The sequence below is a fragment of the Vulpes lagopus genome, chromosome 10, assembly GCF_018345385.1.
Source record: "Vulpes lagopus strain Blue_001 chromosome 10, ASM1834538v1, whole genome shotgun sequence".
Lineage (NCBI taxonomy): Eukaryota > Metazoa > Chordata > Mammalia > Carnivora > Canidae > Vulpes > Vulpes lagopus.
The window spans coordinates 35,726,382-35,743,118 of NC_054833.1; the positions used below are offsets into that span (position 1 = coordinate 35,726,382).

Consider the following 16,737-nt stretch of genomic DNA (forward strand, 5'->3'; position numbering starts at 1 on the left):
TATGTCTGCTGAAACCACACTGACTTTACCAGGCAGACAGTTGCCTTGAGCTGTCTAAGGGAACGTCATTGGCACAGAAATGCAAAATGCAAAATGAAAAAAAAAAGAATCTTTACATATTTCAGAATATTTTATTGGAGTTTCTCCATAAAGTTCAAAACCAATGCTGATCTCCTCTACTCCCCATTATTGGTTCAGATGAGCTAGGCAATGAGTCTTCAGTTCTAGAAACGTGGCCTACTCAGGCTTTCTGCAGTCTGTAACGAGAATATTTTGAGAGGTAGCTACCACACTTAACAAAAGTAAGACCAGGCTTGGAGACGACCAAGAGGGGAGCTGTAAACTTTGGTCTCATCAAGATATAAAGATTGCTACAGGGGAGCCTGGGGGGCTCAGTGGTTGAGCGTCTGCCTTTGGCTCAGGGTGTGATCCCAGGGTCCTGGGATGGAGTACCCCATCAGGTTCTCCACAGGGAGCCTGCTTCTCCCTCTGCCTGTGTCTCTGCCTCTCTGTGTCTCTCATGAATAAATAAATAAAAATCTTAAAAAAAAAAAAAAAAGATTACTACAGGAATGAAAAAGAAGAAGAGGCAATGATTTTAAAGTTTAAAATGTTATCTAACACAGAGTTTCCAAGGCACTCCACTGTACGAAATTATCATGATGCTCTCAACAATTCCTCTAAGGAAGCTACTGTTTCTCCAATTTTTAGATATGAAATTAGAGGCTGCAAGAGATTGTAAGCCAGTCCCAAGATCTCACAATTGGTAAGCACACATTGCACTGATTGTGCTTTTGGAAAGGTGTGGACACAGTAGTGAGGGGTCAGGTGGAGCTAGGTGTTTCTCCTCATCACAGCCTGGAGACAAGAGGAGATTAAGTAGGCTGTCAAGCTGCTGACAGAACTGCCAGGATGCTGGCGGTTGGACCATTACCTTCATCTGTGCTCTGGCGTGTTCTAGAAACTTGGCTAGAGGCAGGGGAATGAGCAGAGTGGCTCCAGGAAAGAGGTCCCCAGCATCCGTGTGATTCTGTGCTAGGAGAGAGAATCCCAAGCAGGACCGGGAAAGGCATGAAAATAATAGAATTTGAGCCATTTTCCAATCGTCATCCTTGGGATTGAAAGGGGGATTTTGCATTTCTTCAGCAGTTTTCTGGAGTCTCTCTTTCCCCGGCTATTTCAAAGCTCCCCTCCCTCCTTTCCAGAGCTCATCGGAGGTCTGTCCCTGGCATGCGCCCTCCTTTGCAGCAACAAGGAGCATGAGGTGGAGACAGGATAGGTTTGGACACAAGATCCAGTTCAGTCCCATCATTGAGCCCAGTCCCATCATTGAGCCCAAATCCTCATCTCCCCCTGGTAGTGGGGCTCAGCATAGGCAGGCAGAGAACTGACGGGACCCATCGGGCTAGAACCCGCATTGAAGATTAAATCCTAAGCAGATACCCCCTTCCGAGCTGGGGATGTAGGGCTTTGAAACTAGAAATGCCAGGTCTGAAAGAGAGGAAAGAACAAGTCCAGCAATACACAGGGCTCTGTGTATTCAGAGGGAAGTTGGCAGGGTTGTGCTCGGGCAGAGAAACTCCGAGTGGTACAAAGGGACGTGCCCAGAGTGGAGAAATCATGCTAATTGTCTGCACCAGAGCCGGAGAACGCCACCCAAAATGAAGAGAGAAAGGGGAGCCCCGTCCAGAGCCTTCAGTGCCCTGAGCCTCGCTCCTTTTGTCTACCTTCTTCTGATCCAGACAGGTAGGCGACCAGAAGGGTAAGAAAGGGTCTGGAGAGGGGACCCGTTACTTGCAAAAGAGAGGGAGGGGGAGTTGGAGGGAGGAGGGGAGAGAGCTCAGCTGCCGTGGGAAGCATCTCAGTGAGTTCAGGCATTAGTGTTGAATGTATTTCTTCATTCTGTGTGCCTCCCGCCCAGCCCCTGCGCCCCTCCCCCAAAAGGCTGCATGACTTCGGAGCTCCCACGGCATTCAGTACATTAGATAGAGGGCAATGAGCCATTTCTTATGGGATGTCTTGTTGGCGTGGGCCAGTCCGGCATTCTTTCCAAGGGATCGTGATGGGGCTTGGACGGGTGGGGGAGATCTGGTTCTGTGCCTCCCCACCCCCCACCCTGGCTTCTCTGAGTGTACCACAGCAAGGGAGATGAAATACGCTTCGGAGATAATGAGCCTTTTGGTTTTGGGAACTAACACCAACCTGCCCATAACTCACCCCATGCTGTTGACAACTCTACCAACTCCTTAGAGGATGGATCTTTAAATAGATGGGCGTAGACACACACTGCTCTGGAGAGCCTAGCAGTTCACAATTTGACCACGCAAACAGACACAGAGATCATTTTAATAAAATGTAGAAATGGATGCCCAGAATCAGAGAGAAGTCACCTATCCCCATCCAGAAAGCTGGTTCTGGCAGTACACGGTGGGGTGGAGGAATATCAGGGGAGGTGTCCTGGGAATGTCTGCACTAACTTTTAAAGGATGAGAAAAATAGGTAGGTGTGGGGAGGGGCATTTTAGTTGGGGAAATGCATTTCAACATTTTGAGATGGCATCATGTGTTTGGGAGCAGCCCAGCCACTCACCAATGGGAATTCGGCGAGAGCCTTGTAAACCATACTAGGGAAACTGGGATATAATCTGTAAACAGTGAAAGGGGGGAAGGGGTATTGGATGGCTTTTCATCTGGGGACTGGCAGGGCCAGAACTGTGCTTCAGATAGCTCAGTCTGCAGCGAGGCGTTGGAGAAGAAACTGGAAGCGGATGAGATAGGAAAGGAAGCTTGTATCCAAACAGCTAGGGCTGTTGTAACAAAGAACCACAGACTGGGTGATTTAAGCAACAGAAATGTATGGTCTCACAGTTCTGCTGGCTAAAAGATTGAGATCAAGGTCATATTTTCTTTGGAGGCTCTAAGGAAGGATCTGTTCCAGGTCTCTCTGATAGCTTCACGTAGCTCCTTGGCTTATGGCAGCAGAGCTTCTATCTTCACAGGACATTCTCCCTATGCTCATGTCTGTGTCCAAATTTCCACTTTTTATCAGGACATGAGTCATATTAGATTAGGGCCCCTACACCCGACCTCATCTTAGCTTACTACATCTGCCAATAACCCCAATGCCAAATAAGGTCACATTTGAGGTCCTGGGGGTTAGGACTTCAATGTATGAATTTGGGGGGTGGGGAGCACATAACAAGGCTACTGCAGTAGTTCAAGAGAGGAATAACATAAACTGGAATTAGAATAAAAATAAGGGGAACAAGACATGGGGAGATAATATTTTGGAGGGAATTTCAGGACCTAGTCATTGATAGGAAGTGGGAGGATCCAGAGAGGGGGATAGGATTTGTATGTGAAATCTGAAATGACAACTGGGATAGGGTTGGGGATGTGATAATGCGTACTGTCCCTATTGAGGTTGAAATGCCTATGAGGCATCTGTGGGAAAATGTTAAATAGCCTAAACTGGGGGTGGGGTTAGGAGTGGGGGGCAAGGAGGTCAGGGTTGAAGAGAGGTATGTAGAAACTCTCAGCCTATAGATGAAACACAAAACAATGGGAATGGATAATATCACCTAGGAGGAGAAAATGGGCTGGACATGGAACATTGAGTAACCCCAAGTTTTGATGAGCACTGGGTGTTTTTCTGTATGTTGGTAAATTAAACACCAATAAAAGTTAAAAAAAAAAAAAAAAAAAAAAAAAAAAAACCCAAGTTTTGTACAGGAGGGTAGAGGGGAAAAAAGGTCCACTGAGGAGGCCAAGAAGGAAGTGAAAGAGATGGAGAGGGAATAAGAAGACTGTGGTGTCCAGAATGTCAAGAGAGTTGGTAGTTTTCCAGAGAATCAGCATCAAATATGTCAAAAAGGTCCAGTATACCAAGGGCCAATTATATCTCTATTATTATTATTATTATTATTATTATTATTATTATTATTACTATTACATCACAGCTAAAAGAGTTTGTTGGAAATGGCAATTCAGAGGTAACTTTTAGCCTTAGTGACAGTGGTCTCAGGGGAAATTACAACAAGTGGAAGGAATCAAGAGAGCTAAAGGTATGGAGACCAAGAATCAGGAATACAAAATACATGATGCAATATACAAGTCAGCGCGGTCCCTAAATTCTTTCAGGTCATCGAATGGTAAAGAAAAAATATAGAAAGATCTTGTCAGTCAGTGTGACCAGGCAAAAACAAAAGATGACAAAGGATTTTCTGTGTGGGAAAATGTAACTCAACAAATACAGCAAAAAAATATAAATTATGCTGATAGGATATTAGTTAAGACCTACGATGGATAGGAGGTAAGTGCAGGCTTGGGCCATTGTACTGCTGTGGACTCAAGAACAATAAAGAGCTGAAATTCTATAAGGAATTTCTGCCCTGCTCACAATATTAGTTAGGAAAATACCAGCTTCTATGACAAATAAATTCCAAAATTTAAGTTCCTGGCGATAACCATGTAGTAGTGCAATGCAGTTCCAGACTAGGCCTGGGATGAGGAAGGATTCTACTCCATGAAGCTTTTCAAGGACCAAGTTGATAAAGCTCTTTATCAACTTAAAAAAATTATTTATTTATTCATGAGAGACACAAGAGAGAGGCAGAGACATAGGCAGAGGGAGAAGCAGGCTCCCTGCAGGGAGCTGGATTTGGGACTCAATCCCAGGACCTCGGGATCAGGACTTGAGGTGAAGGCAGTTGCTCAACCACTGAGCCACCCAGGCATCCCTCTCATCAACTTTGACATGTGTTTCCAGTAGTCACACCCTGTCACCTTGGAGTTTTTCTCCATTTCTTTCAGGTAGAGAATTTAAAAAGAGAGAGAGAGAAAAAAAAGTTTCTTTAAACTAGCCTATAAACAGTACCTATCACTTCCACTGGTTCCATTGGCTGGAACTCAGTCACATGGCCATACCTAAGTGCCAAAGAGACTAGGAAATGTAGTTTTTTAAGACAGGCACTTAAAGGGGGCAAGGAATAAATACTCGGTCTTCAATGTTCTGTCCCTAGCATGGACAAATGAGGCTTTCCTAAATTGATCACAGCCCCATTCATGAAGCATTCAAACAAGGTTTTTCTAGAGGCTAGGACACTGACATACAGATATAAATGTGGCACGCCATAAATCTAGATCATCTAATCTGCAAAATTTCATTCTCTGGGATCCTAGAACTATTCCATCTTCTGGGAACCCAATAGGAAGAAGTCCCTTACCTGGGTTCTGCCCTTTTAGCTCTAAGATCACCTCCACATTATGGGTGCTATTTTTTTCTTCTAACAGAGAGTTATGCACAGAGATGCATTTAGCATTAGGATACAGTTTGATGAACCTTTAAAAAGCAAATTAGCCCATGTAATCAGCCTCCAAGATCAAGAAATAGAACATTTCAGCACTTCAGAAGCATGCCCTTACTATTTCATTTCCTGTTGCCCTTCCCCAGGGTTACAGTGGTATCCTAACCTCTAATACAGATTAATTTTGCATGTCTTTGAACTTTGTAAATGGAATTATATGCATGCATTCTTTTGCATCTGGCTTCTTTTGCTGAACACCAAATCTGTAAGACTCATTCATGAGTTATTGAAATTGTAACTTGTTTGGTCTCAGTGCTGTATAGTATTCCATTGTCTGAATATACTACAATTTATTTGTCTATTCAACTTTAATAGACACTTTGGTAGTTTCTAGTTTGAGGCTTTATCAATACAGTTGTTAATATATCCTAGTACTTGTCTTTTGGGGAACAGATGTACATATTTGTTTGGGGATATCCCTAGGAGTAGAATTGCTAAGTTATATCTGTGTGTTTAGCTTTAGTAGACATGGTCAAACAATTTTCAAAAGTGATTGTATCAATCTGCATTCCTACCAGCAGCTCCAGTTACTCTGCATCTTCACCAATTGTGTCTTCTCTTTTTCATTTTAGTCATACTAGTGAGTATGAAGGGTATCAAATTATGGTTTAAAATTGCATTTCCATTATTATCAATGAAGTTGTATCTTTTTCATATCATGATTAGCCATTTGGATATCCTTATTTGCGAAGTCCCTGTTCTTTTTCTTTTTTTTTTTTTTTAATTCATGAGAGACCCTGTCACCTTGAGAGAGAAAGAGAGAGAGAGGTGCAGAGACACAGGCAGAGAGAGAAGCAGGCTCCATGCAGGGAGCCTGATGTGGGAATCAATCCTGGATCTCCAGGATCATGCCTTGGGCCAAAGGTGGCGCTAAACCGCTGAGCCACCTGGGCTGCCCTGAAGTCCCTGTTCTAAGTCCTTTTTTTCCCCCCCATTTTCTATTAAGCTTTCTGAAATTTTTTTAAAATATTAATTTGTAGGAGTTTAAGAACTATATTTTGGATACCAGTCCTTTGTAGGATATATGCCTTGCAAATATCTCTCACTCTGCATCTTGCCTCTTCACTCTTTTAATGGTGCCTTTTGATGAACAGAAGCTCTTAATTTTATTGTGTCCAATGTATCATTTTCTTCTTTTATGTGTACCACTCTTGTGTCTTGTTTAGGAAATCTGTCTCTGCTTTCAAGTTGTGGAGATATTCTCTATGTTTTCTTTTTTTAAAAATAGTATTTTACCTTTCACAGTTAGATCCACAATCCATCCAGAATTAATATTTGTGTAAGGTATGAGGTAAGACCATCTTTCCTACATGGCCTGGCACTATTCATTGCCAAAAGAATCCTTTCCCCAGAACACTGCAGGATCACCTTTGTCATAAGTTGAGTGATCATATATAAATTTATTGTTTGGCTCTGTATTTTATTGCACTGATCTGTTTGTCTATTCTTGTGCACTATCACACAGCAAATCTCCTGGGATTTTGATTGATATTATATTAAATTTATAAGTCAGTTTTGGTGAATTGACAGCTTAATGATAATGTCTGTGGGGCACCTGAGTGGCTCAGTCAGTTATGTGTCTGCCTTCAGCTCAGGTTATGATCCCAAGGTCTTGGGATTGAGTCCTGCATTGGGCTTCCTGCTCAGTGGGGAGTCTGCTTCTCCCTCTCCCTCTGTCCTGTTCATGCTCTCTCTCTTGCTGTCTCTCAAATAAATGAATAAAAATTTCAAAACAAAAACAATAGTGCTTGTTCTGATCTAAAATAGGGTAAATCTGCGTGCTATCTTAATACCTATTAGCTAGATACACATTTACTGAACATCTACACTCTTTAAGGTTGATACAAAAGTAGGTATAAAAAGGTACAAAGACACCTCTCTTCCTGGATGCCAAGGGCCTTCTTCACAACTTCTGCTTCCTGACTTTCTCCTATGTTCCTGAGTGATTGACATTTAAAATGATTTCACACTCTTGAAGGCCCTTGAAGGCCTCAAGAGTACACCAACATAAGAACCCAACACAGGGGCAGCCCAGGTGGCTCAGCAGTTTAGCGCCACCGTCAGCCCAGGGCCTGATCCTGGAGACCCGGGACTGAGTCCCACATCAGGCTCCCTGCATGGAGCCTGCTTCTCCCTCTGCCTCTGTCTCTGCCTCTTTCTCTCTCTCTCTCTCTGTGTCTCTCATGAATAAATAAATAAAATCTTTTTAAAAAAAGAAAAAAAAGAACCCAACACAGTAACCTCATTATGTATGCAATCAGTGGTGCACCTATAGGACAGCGGCAGAGGAGGGGGTTGTTCTCAGAGCATCATTCACTAAGAAAAATACTAAAAGCCAAAAGCAGAAAGCAAAATATTTTCCTTTTAGAAAACCATGCTGTGGCACAGATTAAATTCTGGTCACCACATCTCAAAAAAGAAATAATAGAATTTAAGAAAAGCCAGAGAAGGGTATCTGTGATGGCCGAAGGGACCTCCTTGGGGTGACAGACCCAAATAAGACCAAAAAAAAAAAAAAAACCATAAGAAAGGATATAACAGCAGCCCGTGGTGTTAGCGAGACTAGGTGTATAAAGATCAACCCCTAGAATATGTGCTTGGCACCGTCTCACTGACACTCTTAGAAGGAAAATTTAAGGCAAACACTGGCAAAAGGAAAACTTTGCTAAGCATAAAGAAGCACATAAAAAAATGAGTAAGTGATGGTTTCCTTAAAGGGAGAGGCTATTAAGGAAACCCAAGGCTACTGGTACGTTCATTCTCATATTTTAAAACTTAACATTCCTTGGTGTCACTCCTGTTCAAAATCCTACTTGAGAGGGGCCACCCACCAGCATGGCCCAGTTTAAGTTGACAGGTAAATCTTGCTGTGATGTCAATTTCCTTTTGTTCCGCCTCCTGTGGGAACAGAGACTTCCTACATAATGATGCCTCAGAGACTCAAGGACCATGATTAAGTTAATCACTTCTCAAGGTCAAATAGCCCTAGTCCCTTTTATTTCCACTATGGATCGTAGTTGTTAGCCATTTCCTCATTTCTGTGTCCTGCTTTGGCACCTGTCCCAGTTCTCTGTGTCCCTTGAAAGTTGTAGAACCCTGAACTTAATACCAACTCCAATTTTGGCTAGAGTCTTTGGAAATGGTGTTTGCTCAGCAAAATACTCTTTGTCAGCTTTTGAGAAAGACTGCTCCATTCACTTCTGAACATGTGTACATACATCCTTGAGATTCGTGGGCATACCCGCATTCCTGTGTGTGAGGAAGGTGCCCACCTAGAGGGGGGTGAAACCTAGGGCAATCCATATGCTGTCACTTTCCCAATGTTTTTATGGAGAAGAATCAAGTTTAAACTGACAGAAAGAACTGACCAGAACTAGGAAGACATCACAAAAGGAGCAGTAGGACCTTGTATGCGATAGGAGAGATAGGACACAGGGGAAGCTCGAGGGAGGGCCAGGGAGGAGGAATCTCTTCCATTTCCCCTTAAGGTTAGGACTGTCACTTCCCAGCCTCCTGGAAAGAGGAAATGAGAACTGTCAAAGTTTGATGCTTGGGGTTGCTGAACCCCAGGACGGTTCTGCATATACAACCCTCATGCACAGACCCCGCTGCTTCAGACTGGGTCCTGAATAGAGGTTCCCCAGCCATTTGCTCATCACCACCATGGCCTTTAATGAAACTCAGTGACTTTTTTCAGGGCCACCTCAAGTCACACATACCGAAGTCTATTTGCCTATTCAGGGAAATCTGAAAGCTTGCTTTTCTAAATCAAGCCAAGCCTGGGACCTAGCAGTTGCTAAGCAGGAAATCCCAACTAAATAATCACAGAAACTGAAAGCTGGAAGAAATTTTATGTATTATGTGATCAAATGGATTTCATTCTGATACACAGAGCCAGAGGGATTCCTAGTAGCATCCCAATTATTGGGGAGGACAGGAGTCTAGTCCCTACCACCTCTTCTACCAAATTTGGGAGCCAGAACTAGATTTTATGTATTATCATTTTTATACATGGTTTTGTGGGAACAAGTATATCTTTAATTTTAAAAACATTTAAAAATATTTGATTTTGTTCATTCTACATCCCCCCAAATCAAGACTCCTCTCAACAACAAGCATAGAGGTGCCTGGGTGACTCAGCCTGTTAAGCAACCAACTCTTGGTTTTAGCTCAGGTTGTGATCTCAGGGTTGTGAGACTGAGCCCCAAGTTGGACCTCATGCTCAGGGATTAGTCTGCTTGAGATTCTCTACCTCTGTCCCTCCCCTGCTCGCTCATGTGCTCTCTCACTCTCTCTAAAATAGAGAAATCTTAAAAAAAAAAAAACAAGCATATCATACTCATACATCTGGCAGCTTTCATCATTTGAATAGTTTCTTCCACAATTAGATATGATTCTAACATACCTGGCATAATGGATCATAGGATGTCAGAGTTGAGAAGACCCCTTGTGATCATCTGGTCCCATGACCTCATGATACAAAGGAGGAAAGGAACAAGGTGAAAGGTGAAAGAATAGCAATTAGCCTTTCCTTGATCCCTTCCAAAGGTGACGACCACACTCCTTAACAACAAAGAACTTATTCCAAAAATGAACTGAATAGTTTTATTACATTTAATCTCCACAACTCACCTTTTAGTTTAATTTCCTCCTGGTTCAATGTGGTCATATAAGCACATGGAGAAGAATAAGGGAGGGAAGGGCACAACATAACTTCCCCCAAATTTATTTTATTTACTTTATGATTTTTTATTTATTTATTAGAGACAGAGAGAGAAACAGGAAGAGGGAGAAGCAGGCTCCATGCAGGGAGCCTGACATGGGTCTCAATCCCAGGTCTCCAGGATCACACCCTGAGTGGAAGGCGGCGCTAAACCACTAAGCCACCAGGGCTGCCCCACTTCGCCCAAGTTTAAACAGCAGAGTAGGAGAGTGGGAAGATGAGAGAGGGAACTTGAGAGGCAGTGATGAGAGAGAGCAGCTGGGGGTGCAGAGTGACTGAAAGCGTGACCTGTAAGTGTCTGTTTAGTTAAACTTAGCCCTGTTCCCAACTTACATCCTCTCCAGAAGACCTTCATTTGGTCACATTGCTTTACAAGGCCCTGTAACATGAGTGAGTGGCATCTGTTCAGGCCCCTAAAGCCCCTAAAAGATTTGTGAAATACAAGATGCATCTCTAGATGGGCCAACCATTCGACAAGATGGTAAAATCCCAGAATTGCAGGGTGGGAACAAATGGATGTAACATCCAGTTTGCCACTTATTTCATCTATCTGAGTCCCAAACAGATACATGACTTCTTCTAGGTCCTAAGTCAACAATAAGAGCCTAAGTCTCTGATGCTCACTCTTGTGTTCTTTCCACTACACAATGATAACTGAAGTACTGTCCTTTTCCACCGTGAGCTTGGTAAGGCAGTTGTTCTTGTAATTGTCATGTCTTGATTTTCTAAATGAGAAGAATGAGGCCTGGAACGATGGCTTTCCCAGGTTCGCATGGCCTGTAAATGGTGGAGCCCAATCTTCCAAGGCCTCTTGATTCGAACCACTTTGTTCTGTCCATCCCAAATCCCTCTTCTCTAGGGGTTGCAGGTTGGGCTGGATCTTGGGTGTATTTCCAAAACCAACTACTCATCTGCAGGACTATTCAGGCCTGGGTGGGCCTAGTAAAGTGCTACATCCAGCTGGGGTAAGGAAAGAGAAGACTCTTGGTGTGAATGAAGAATGGTCTAGTTGTCTCCTGGCCCCTAAACTCCCCCTTTTATTGGCACTGCCTTGTGCCACACTCCCTTCTTTATGAACCTCTGTTCCCATGCTGCTCCATTCCCTACTTTCCCAATCCCCAATCAAGAAGCAAATCTGACAAATTCACCCTGAGGTCCATGTCTGTCTGTTTTGCTCATTGATGCATCCCAAGGACGTAGAACAGTACTTGTCACAGGCGAAATACTCAATGTTTCTGTGAATGGAGCACATAGTGTTAGGTTAACTGGAGGCCTTCCTCAAGAGGAAGGCGACAGAGAAAACCACCAGAGGCAGAGGACCATGTAGAAGAAGGACCGAGGGCAATGGGATGGGTAAGAGGGGTGATGGTGGATCAGAAGGTTCCAGAGCTATAGCAGGAGAAGAGATGGCATCGAAGGGTAAGAAGGAAGGACTGACATGGAGTGAAGAGCCCAGAGGGTGAGGCAGGAAGACATCTGAGGACATAAATGGGGGAGAGGGGTGGGAAGCCAAGGGCCTGACACTGCCCTCTCCCCATGGGTCTCTGTCCACAGAGCCCCTGGAGGGGGTGAACATCACCAGCCCAGTGCGCCTGATCCATGGCACGGTGGGGAAGTCAGCCCTGCTCTCCGTGCAGTACAGCAGCACCAGCAGTGACAAGCCCGTGGTGAAGTGGCAGCTGAAGCGGGACAAGCCAGTGACCGTGGTGCAGTCCATCGGCACAGAGGTCATTGGCACCCTACGGCCTGACTACCGAGACCGCATCCGCCTCTTTGAAAATGGCTCCCTGCTCCTCAGTGACCTGCAGCTGGCCGACGAGGGCACCTACGAGGTTGAGATCTCCATCACAGATGACACATTCACTGGAGAGAAGACCATCAACCTCACTGTAGATGGTAAAGTGCTCTGGCAGGGAAGGAGGCAGGCCTGAGGCCTGGGACTGGGGCAGCCAGACCCGGGGAACACCCCCACAGAAGCCTCTTGGCAGCTGAGAGTGAGACAATCAGGATTAGAACTCGGCAGATAGGACACAGCGAACGCCTGTAGAGTGCTTGCTATGTGCCCGAGACTATTCTAAGTGTTTCACCTACATTGACCCATTTAATGCTCCTAATAATGTAGGCCTAGCTAATATGATTATCCCCATTTTGTAGATGCAGAAACTGAGGCACAAAGAGGTTGAGTAACTTGCCCAAAGTCACGCAGCTAGTACATGACAGAGCAGATACTTCAACCCAGACATTTGGACCTAGGTTGAGCCCAACTGAAATACACTCCGGCCTGGGCCAGTTTAAGACATCTCGAAGGGGCATTTGAGGAGAGTGAAGGGAAGGTCTGTAAGGGCAGGGACCTTGCTGTCTTGTTCAGCACTGTATCCTCTGTACTGAGTAGGGGCTCAACGAATGCACAGATGGGTGGATGATGGGGAAAGACTGGACGGATGATCCCTGAAGGGCTTCTCAGACCACAGGTTGAGTTGCACTGTGTTGGAAGGCAGGGAGTCAAGAAGGGGAGGGGAGAAGCTGCTTGGCCCACGGCTCACAGACTCCCTTCCCCCCACCCCTGGGACTCAGTGCCCATTTCGAGGCCACAGGTGTTAGTGGCTTCGACCACCGTGCTGGAGCTCAGCGAGGCCTTCACCCTCAACTGCTCCCACGAGAATGGCACCAAGCCCAGCTACACCTGGCTGAAGGACGGCAAGCCTCTCCTCAATGACTCGAGAATGCTCCTGTCCCCCGACCACAAGGTGCTCACCATCACCCGCGTGCTCATGGAGGACGATGACCTGTACAGCTGCGTGGTGGAGAACCCCATCAGCCAGGGCCGCAGCCTGCCCATCAAGATCACCGTATACCGTGAGTCTCCCTGTCTGCTCACCCTCAGGCCTCAAAATCCCAAGAGGCAGGCACCTCAAGGGACTGAGGACACCCCAGAAGGAGTGCCCCTAGATGGGGAGAGACAGGCAGGGATGGGCCACCTCTCCGTGGAGGCCAGCAAAGGGTGGGAAGGGGGCTCAGCAAGCTCCGCCACTGGCCAGCCCTGCTGCTTGGGCCTCCTTCTCCCTGCAAGAGCTTTCCCCACTATACTCGCTGCCCCTCTAAAGTCTCTCCCACCTCTCTGCCTTTCTCTCTCTCCCTAGGAAGAAGCTCCCTCTACATCATCTTGTCCACAGGAGGCATCTTCCTTCTTGTGACCTTGGTGACAGTCTGTGCCTGCTGGAAACCCTCCAAAAAGTCTGGGTAACTCCCCAAGTTCCACACCCTGAGCACCCTAATCCTTTGATACCACCCCAAGCCCTATTCTTTTCTTAGTCTCCTAAATGCCTATCCCCGCAGAGGGCCCTGCACCTCTTCCCAGGAGATCCACCTAACCACTGCATGTGTTGAGTACGGAATCACCTCCTGTGCTCCCAACTCCCAACAGCCCCAGCACCCTAACAGGGGTTTCGCTTGCAGGGCACCCTTCTGTGGGCTGGGCACGCTGGTTGTGACTAATGAACCACCTTCTAAGTACGATTATCTGCAGTTTACAGATAATAATAACACTGAGACTCAGATGGGTTAAGTGACTTGCCCCCGGTGCCAGCCAACAGACTCAGGATGCAAACCTAAATGTGACTCAATCCAAAGCTTATGGCGCCATCCTCCCGTGACAAGGCCTCTTTTACCGACACCAGATTCCTCTTGTGCCCCTGCCCCCCAGGCCTTCTCCGGCTCACACTCAACAGTTCTGTTCAGAGGATGCTGGGTTGATTTGCAGGAAGAAGAGGAAGCTGGAGAAGCAAAACTCCCTGGAATATATGGATCAGAATGATGACCGTCTGAAACCAGAAGGTGAGCTCCCAGCCACCCACTCACCCATCCCATCGTCACTCAGATCAGTGGGCTGCTGGGAAAAGGCAGAACTGGGCCACCAGGAAGCCAGCTCTGCAGGGCCCCTTCCTCCACCAACTGTACGAAGACTGCAGAGCAGGGAAAGGTGCAGCCAAGGTAGGACCCCAGGGATTCTGGATCCTTTGGTGGAGGTTGTGGCGGGGCCTTGACTGGCCACTTGGGGAGCAAAGAGTGTAGGCGCTGGCTGGCAGAAAGGGTTCCCCACGGGGCCAGCCACCCCACTCTCCGCCCTGTGCAGCAGACACCCTCCCGCGAGGCGGCGAGCAGGAGCGGAAGAACCCCATGGCGCTGTACATCCTCAAGGACAAGGTGAGCGGTTGCTGCGGGCCCTGCCAGGTTCTGGCGCCGGACAGCCGCACCACCCCGAGCCTCTTCACTCAGATTAGCCCTGGGAAGTGTTTGCCCCGCCCCCGCCGCCCCCACTTTAGGGATAGGAAAACTGAGGCTGGCGGAGGTGCAATGGCTCGCCCAGGGTCAAACAAGGGGATGCGCGTGCGTGGGAGCTCTCGGCTTCAAGCCCCGTCTCTGGGCACCGATCGGGCCATTTCCTCGCTGGCGTCCTGCAGCTCGGTCGGCCGGGCCGGGCCGTCCAGGACAGGCGGGAAGCGCGGCGGCAGGGCGCAGGGTCCTCGCGTCCGCGCTGCGGCTCTTCCGGGCCCCTTCCCCGCGGGGCGCCCTGCTACGGCCTCGCCCAGCCAACCGCGGCGCCGCGTGTCCCCGCAGGACTCCCCGGAGCCCGAAGACAGCCCCGCCGCCGAGCCCCGGGGCGCCGCCGAGCCCGGCCCGCCCGGCTACTCCGTGTCTCCGGGCGTCCCCGGCCGCTCGCCCGGGCTGCCCATCCGCTCCGCCCGCCGCTACCCGCGCTCCCCGGCGCGCTCCCCCGCCACCGGCCGGACGCACACGTCGCCGCCCCGCGCCCCGGGCTCGCCCGGCCGCTCGCGCAGCGCCTCGCGCTCACTGCGGACTGCGGGCGTGCACCTGCTCCGCGAGCAAGACGAGGCCAGCCCGGTGGAGATCAGCGCCTGAGCCGCCTCGGCACCCCCGGGGGCGCCCGGCCGAGCCCGGTGCCCGGGGGGAGCGCGGCCGCCGCCCGCAGCGGACCACGGAGGGCCCCGCCCGGGCGCGCGGGTCCGGCTGGCGGGCGAGCGTGGGCACCGCGGGGAGGGGGGGCTCAGGAGGTGAGACCGTGCCGCTGGCTCCCGGGCCACCCGCTGTGTTCTCGGTGGGCGGGGTTGTGCCCTCTTAGGACCGTATAGATTATTAAATTTCCGGCCCAGCCCCCCCAACCCAGGGTCTTATGGAAACTAACAACAGTAACCTAACCCCCGGGACTATCCCTATCCCGTGCCCTTCCTAGGGAGCTCTGCGCTTCCACCCACCCTCCTTCCCTCCCGGTTCCCGGGACACTTTTTTTTTTTTTTTTGGCTAGCTCGGGCTTAGAGAGGCCACTTGCCCAAAAGGGACAACTGTCCTAAACTAGGGGAAGTCAGAGGCCGGCTTCGAACCTAGGTTTGAAGAGGACTATTCTGAGCACCCCGGGAATCACTGTGAAGGCAGTGCCTTGGAGCACCCTTCTCTGGGTACCTACCGGTTGGTGAGGCAAGAGTCAAGTTCATTCTTTTGACCCCCTGACCTGCGCCCTAGTAAGGGCAAAGGATTCAAGCTTGGCCTCCTCCCAAAACCTCCCTCACTGGAGTACCAAGCATTCTTTCCGTCTCTAGTCCATAGAGAAGGAAGTTCTCACTCCTCTGACCCAGAAAGCTAGATCAAGTGAAGAACTTTTTTTTTTTTTTAAACCCTCACACCTATGCCTTCTCCTTGGCTTCCTTTCAAAACAAGCCTTTCAAACAATCATTATCCCTGGGAAAGGTGGTTGGGCTTCCTTCAGCTGAGAGTAAGGTTCAAGTCTGCAGAGTAACCATGGGCAAGGGAAGGGGGGCAGCTAATTGCTCCCCAGGATGGCAGGGAGACAAGATGCAACCCTTGGCCTCCAGACTCCCACCTGTCCTGCTCCCAGCTGCTCAGATCCCAGGAAACAGGACAAGGGCAGACTCTCTCATCACACAAATGTAGAATACGGAGAGGTTGGGCCATGGCATCGCCAGACCGTGCCTATGTCACCGCCTCTTGAACAGATTGCAGGAGAGACAATAAGCTACTGTGTGAGGAGTGATGGCAATTAAAAAGCTGAAAGAGAAGGAGGGCCTCTGTGTTCTAACTTCTCTTCCCTGATGCCCATCCAAGTCCCTTGCATCCCTGGCCCCTCCCCAACCTCCTATGCTACAGCCCTGACTCTCCACCATCCCACAGAGAAATCCCTGTGTTCCCCACCGCTCCACATGGGGCAGGTTTTGTTCCAGCCCCAAGGACAACAACATTTCTAATTGCCCCTCCCCCCCCCCTGTCAGGGGCCAATTACCTCGACAGCATGCCCCTCCTGGCTCCCTGTCCCTATCCACTTCTCCAGGCTCCTTTGAGTAGGTGTGCCTTCGCAGCTTCCCTTAGCTAGCCAGAACTGTTCCCTTAACTTTCCCAGGTGCCTCATCCAGAATGAGATCATGCCTGCAGGGGACAGTTGCTCAGGCAGGTGTGAGGTGTGGGACTTGGGGGAGGGGTACAAGCTACTCAGCCTTGGGAGACAGCATTGAAGTGAGGAGGAAGTGAGAGCATGCCACACTTCATGCCTTGGTGCTGAATCCCTGAGGGGCCAGCTTCCCAGGCTCAAGCCAAATCTGCCTTAAATCCAGGGAGGGGG

General features: G+C 48.4%; 1 protein-coding gene across 6 annotated transcripts; it reads left to right on the forward strand.

Moving 5' to 3' along the window:
- The first annotated feature begins 1,558 nt into the window (after nt 1-1,558).
- Nucleotides 1,559-16,180, forward strand: HEPACAM (hepatic and glial cell adhesion molecule). 6 transcript variants are annotated; one of them, XM_041769981.1, is made up of 7 exons: nt 1,559-1,746; nt 11,643-11,984; nt 12,663-12,944; nt 13,229-13,328; nt 13,792-14,078; nt 14,221-14,291; nt 14,706-16,180. In XM_041769981.1, exons 1-7 carry the CDS (start codon nt 1,662-1,664, stop codon nt 15,006-15,008), a joined length of 1,470 nt encoding a protein of 489 aa, XP_041625915.1. In that variant the 5' UTR covers nt 1,559-1,661; the 3' UTR covers nt 15,009-16,180. The 6 variants fall into 6 exon arrangements, with proteins under 6 accessions (XP_041625915.1, XP_041625916.1, XP_041625918.1 ...); XM_041769982.1 differs by having other exon boundaries at nt 14,224-14,291; XM_041769984.1 differs by having other exon boundaries at nt 13,792-13,922.
- Nucleotides 16,181-16,737: the final 557 nt, after the last annotated feature.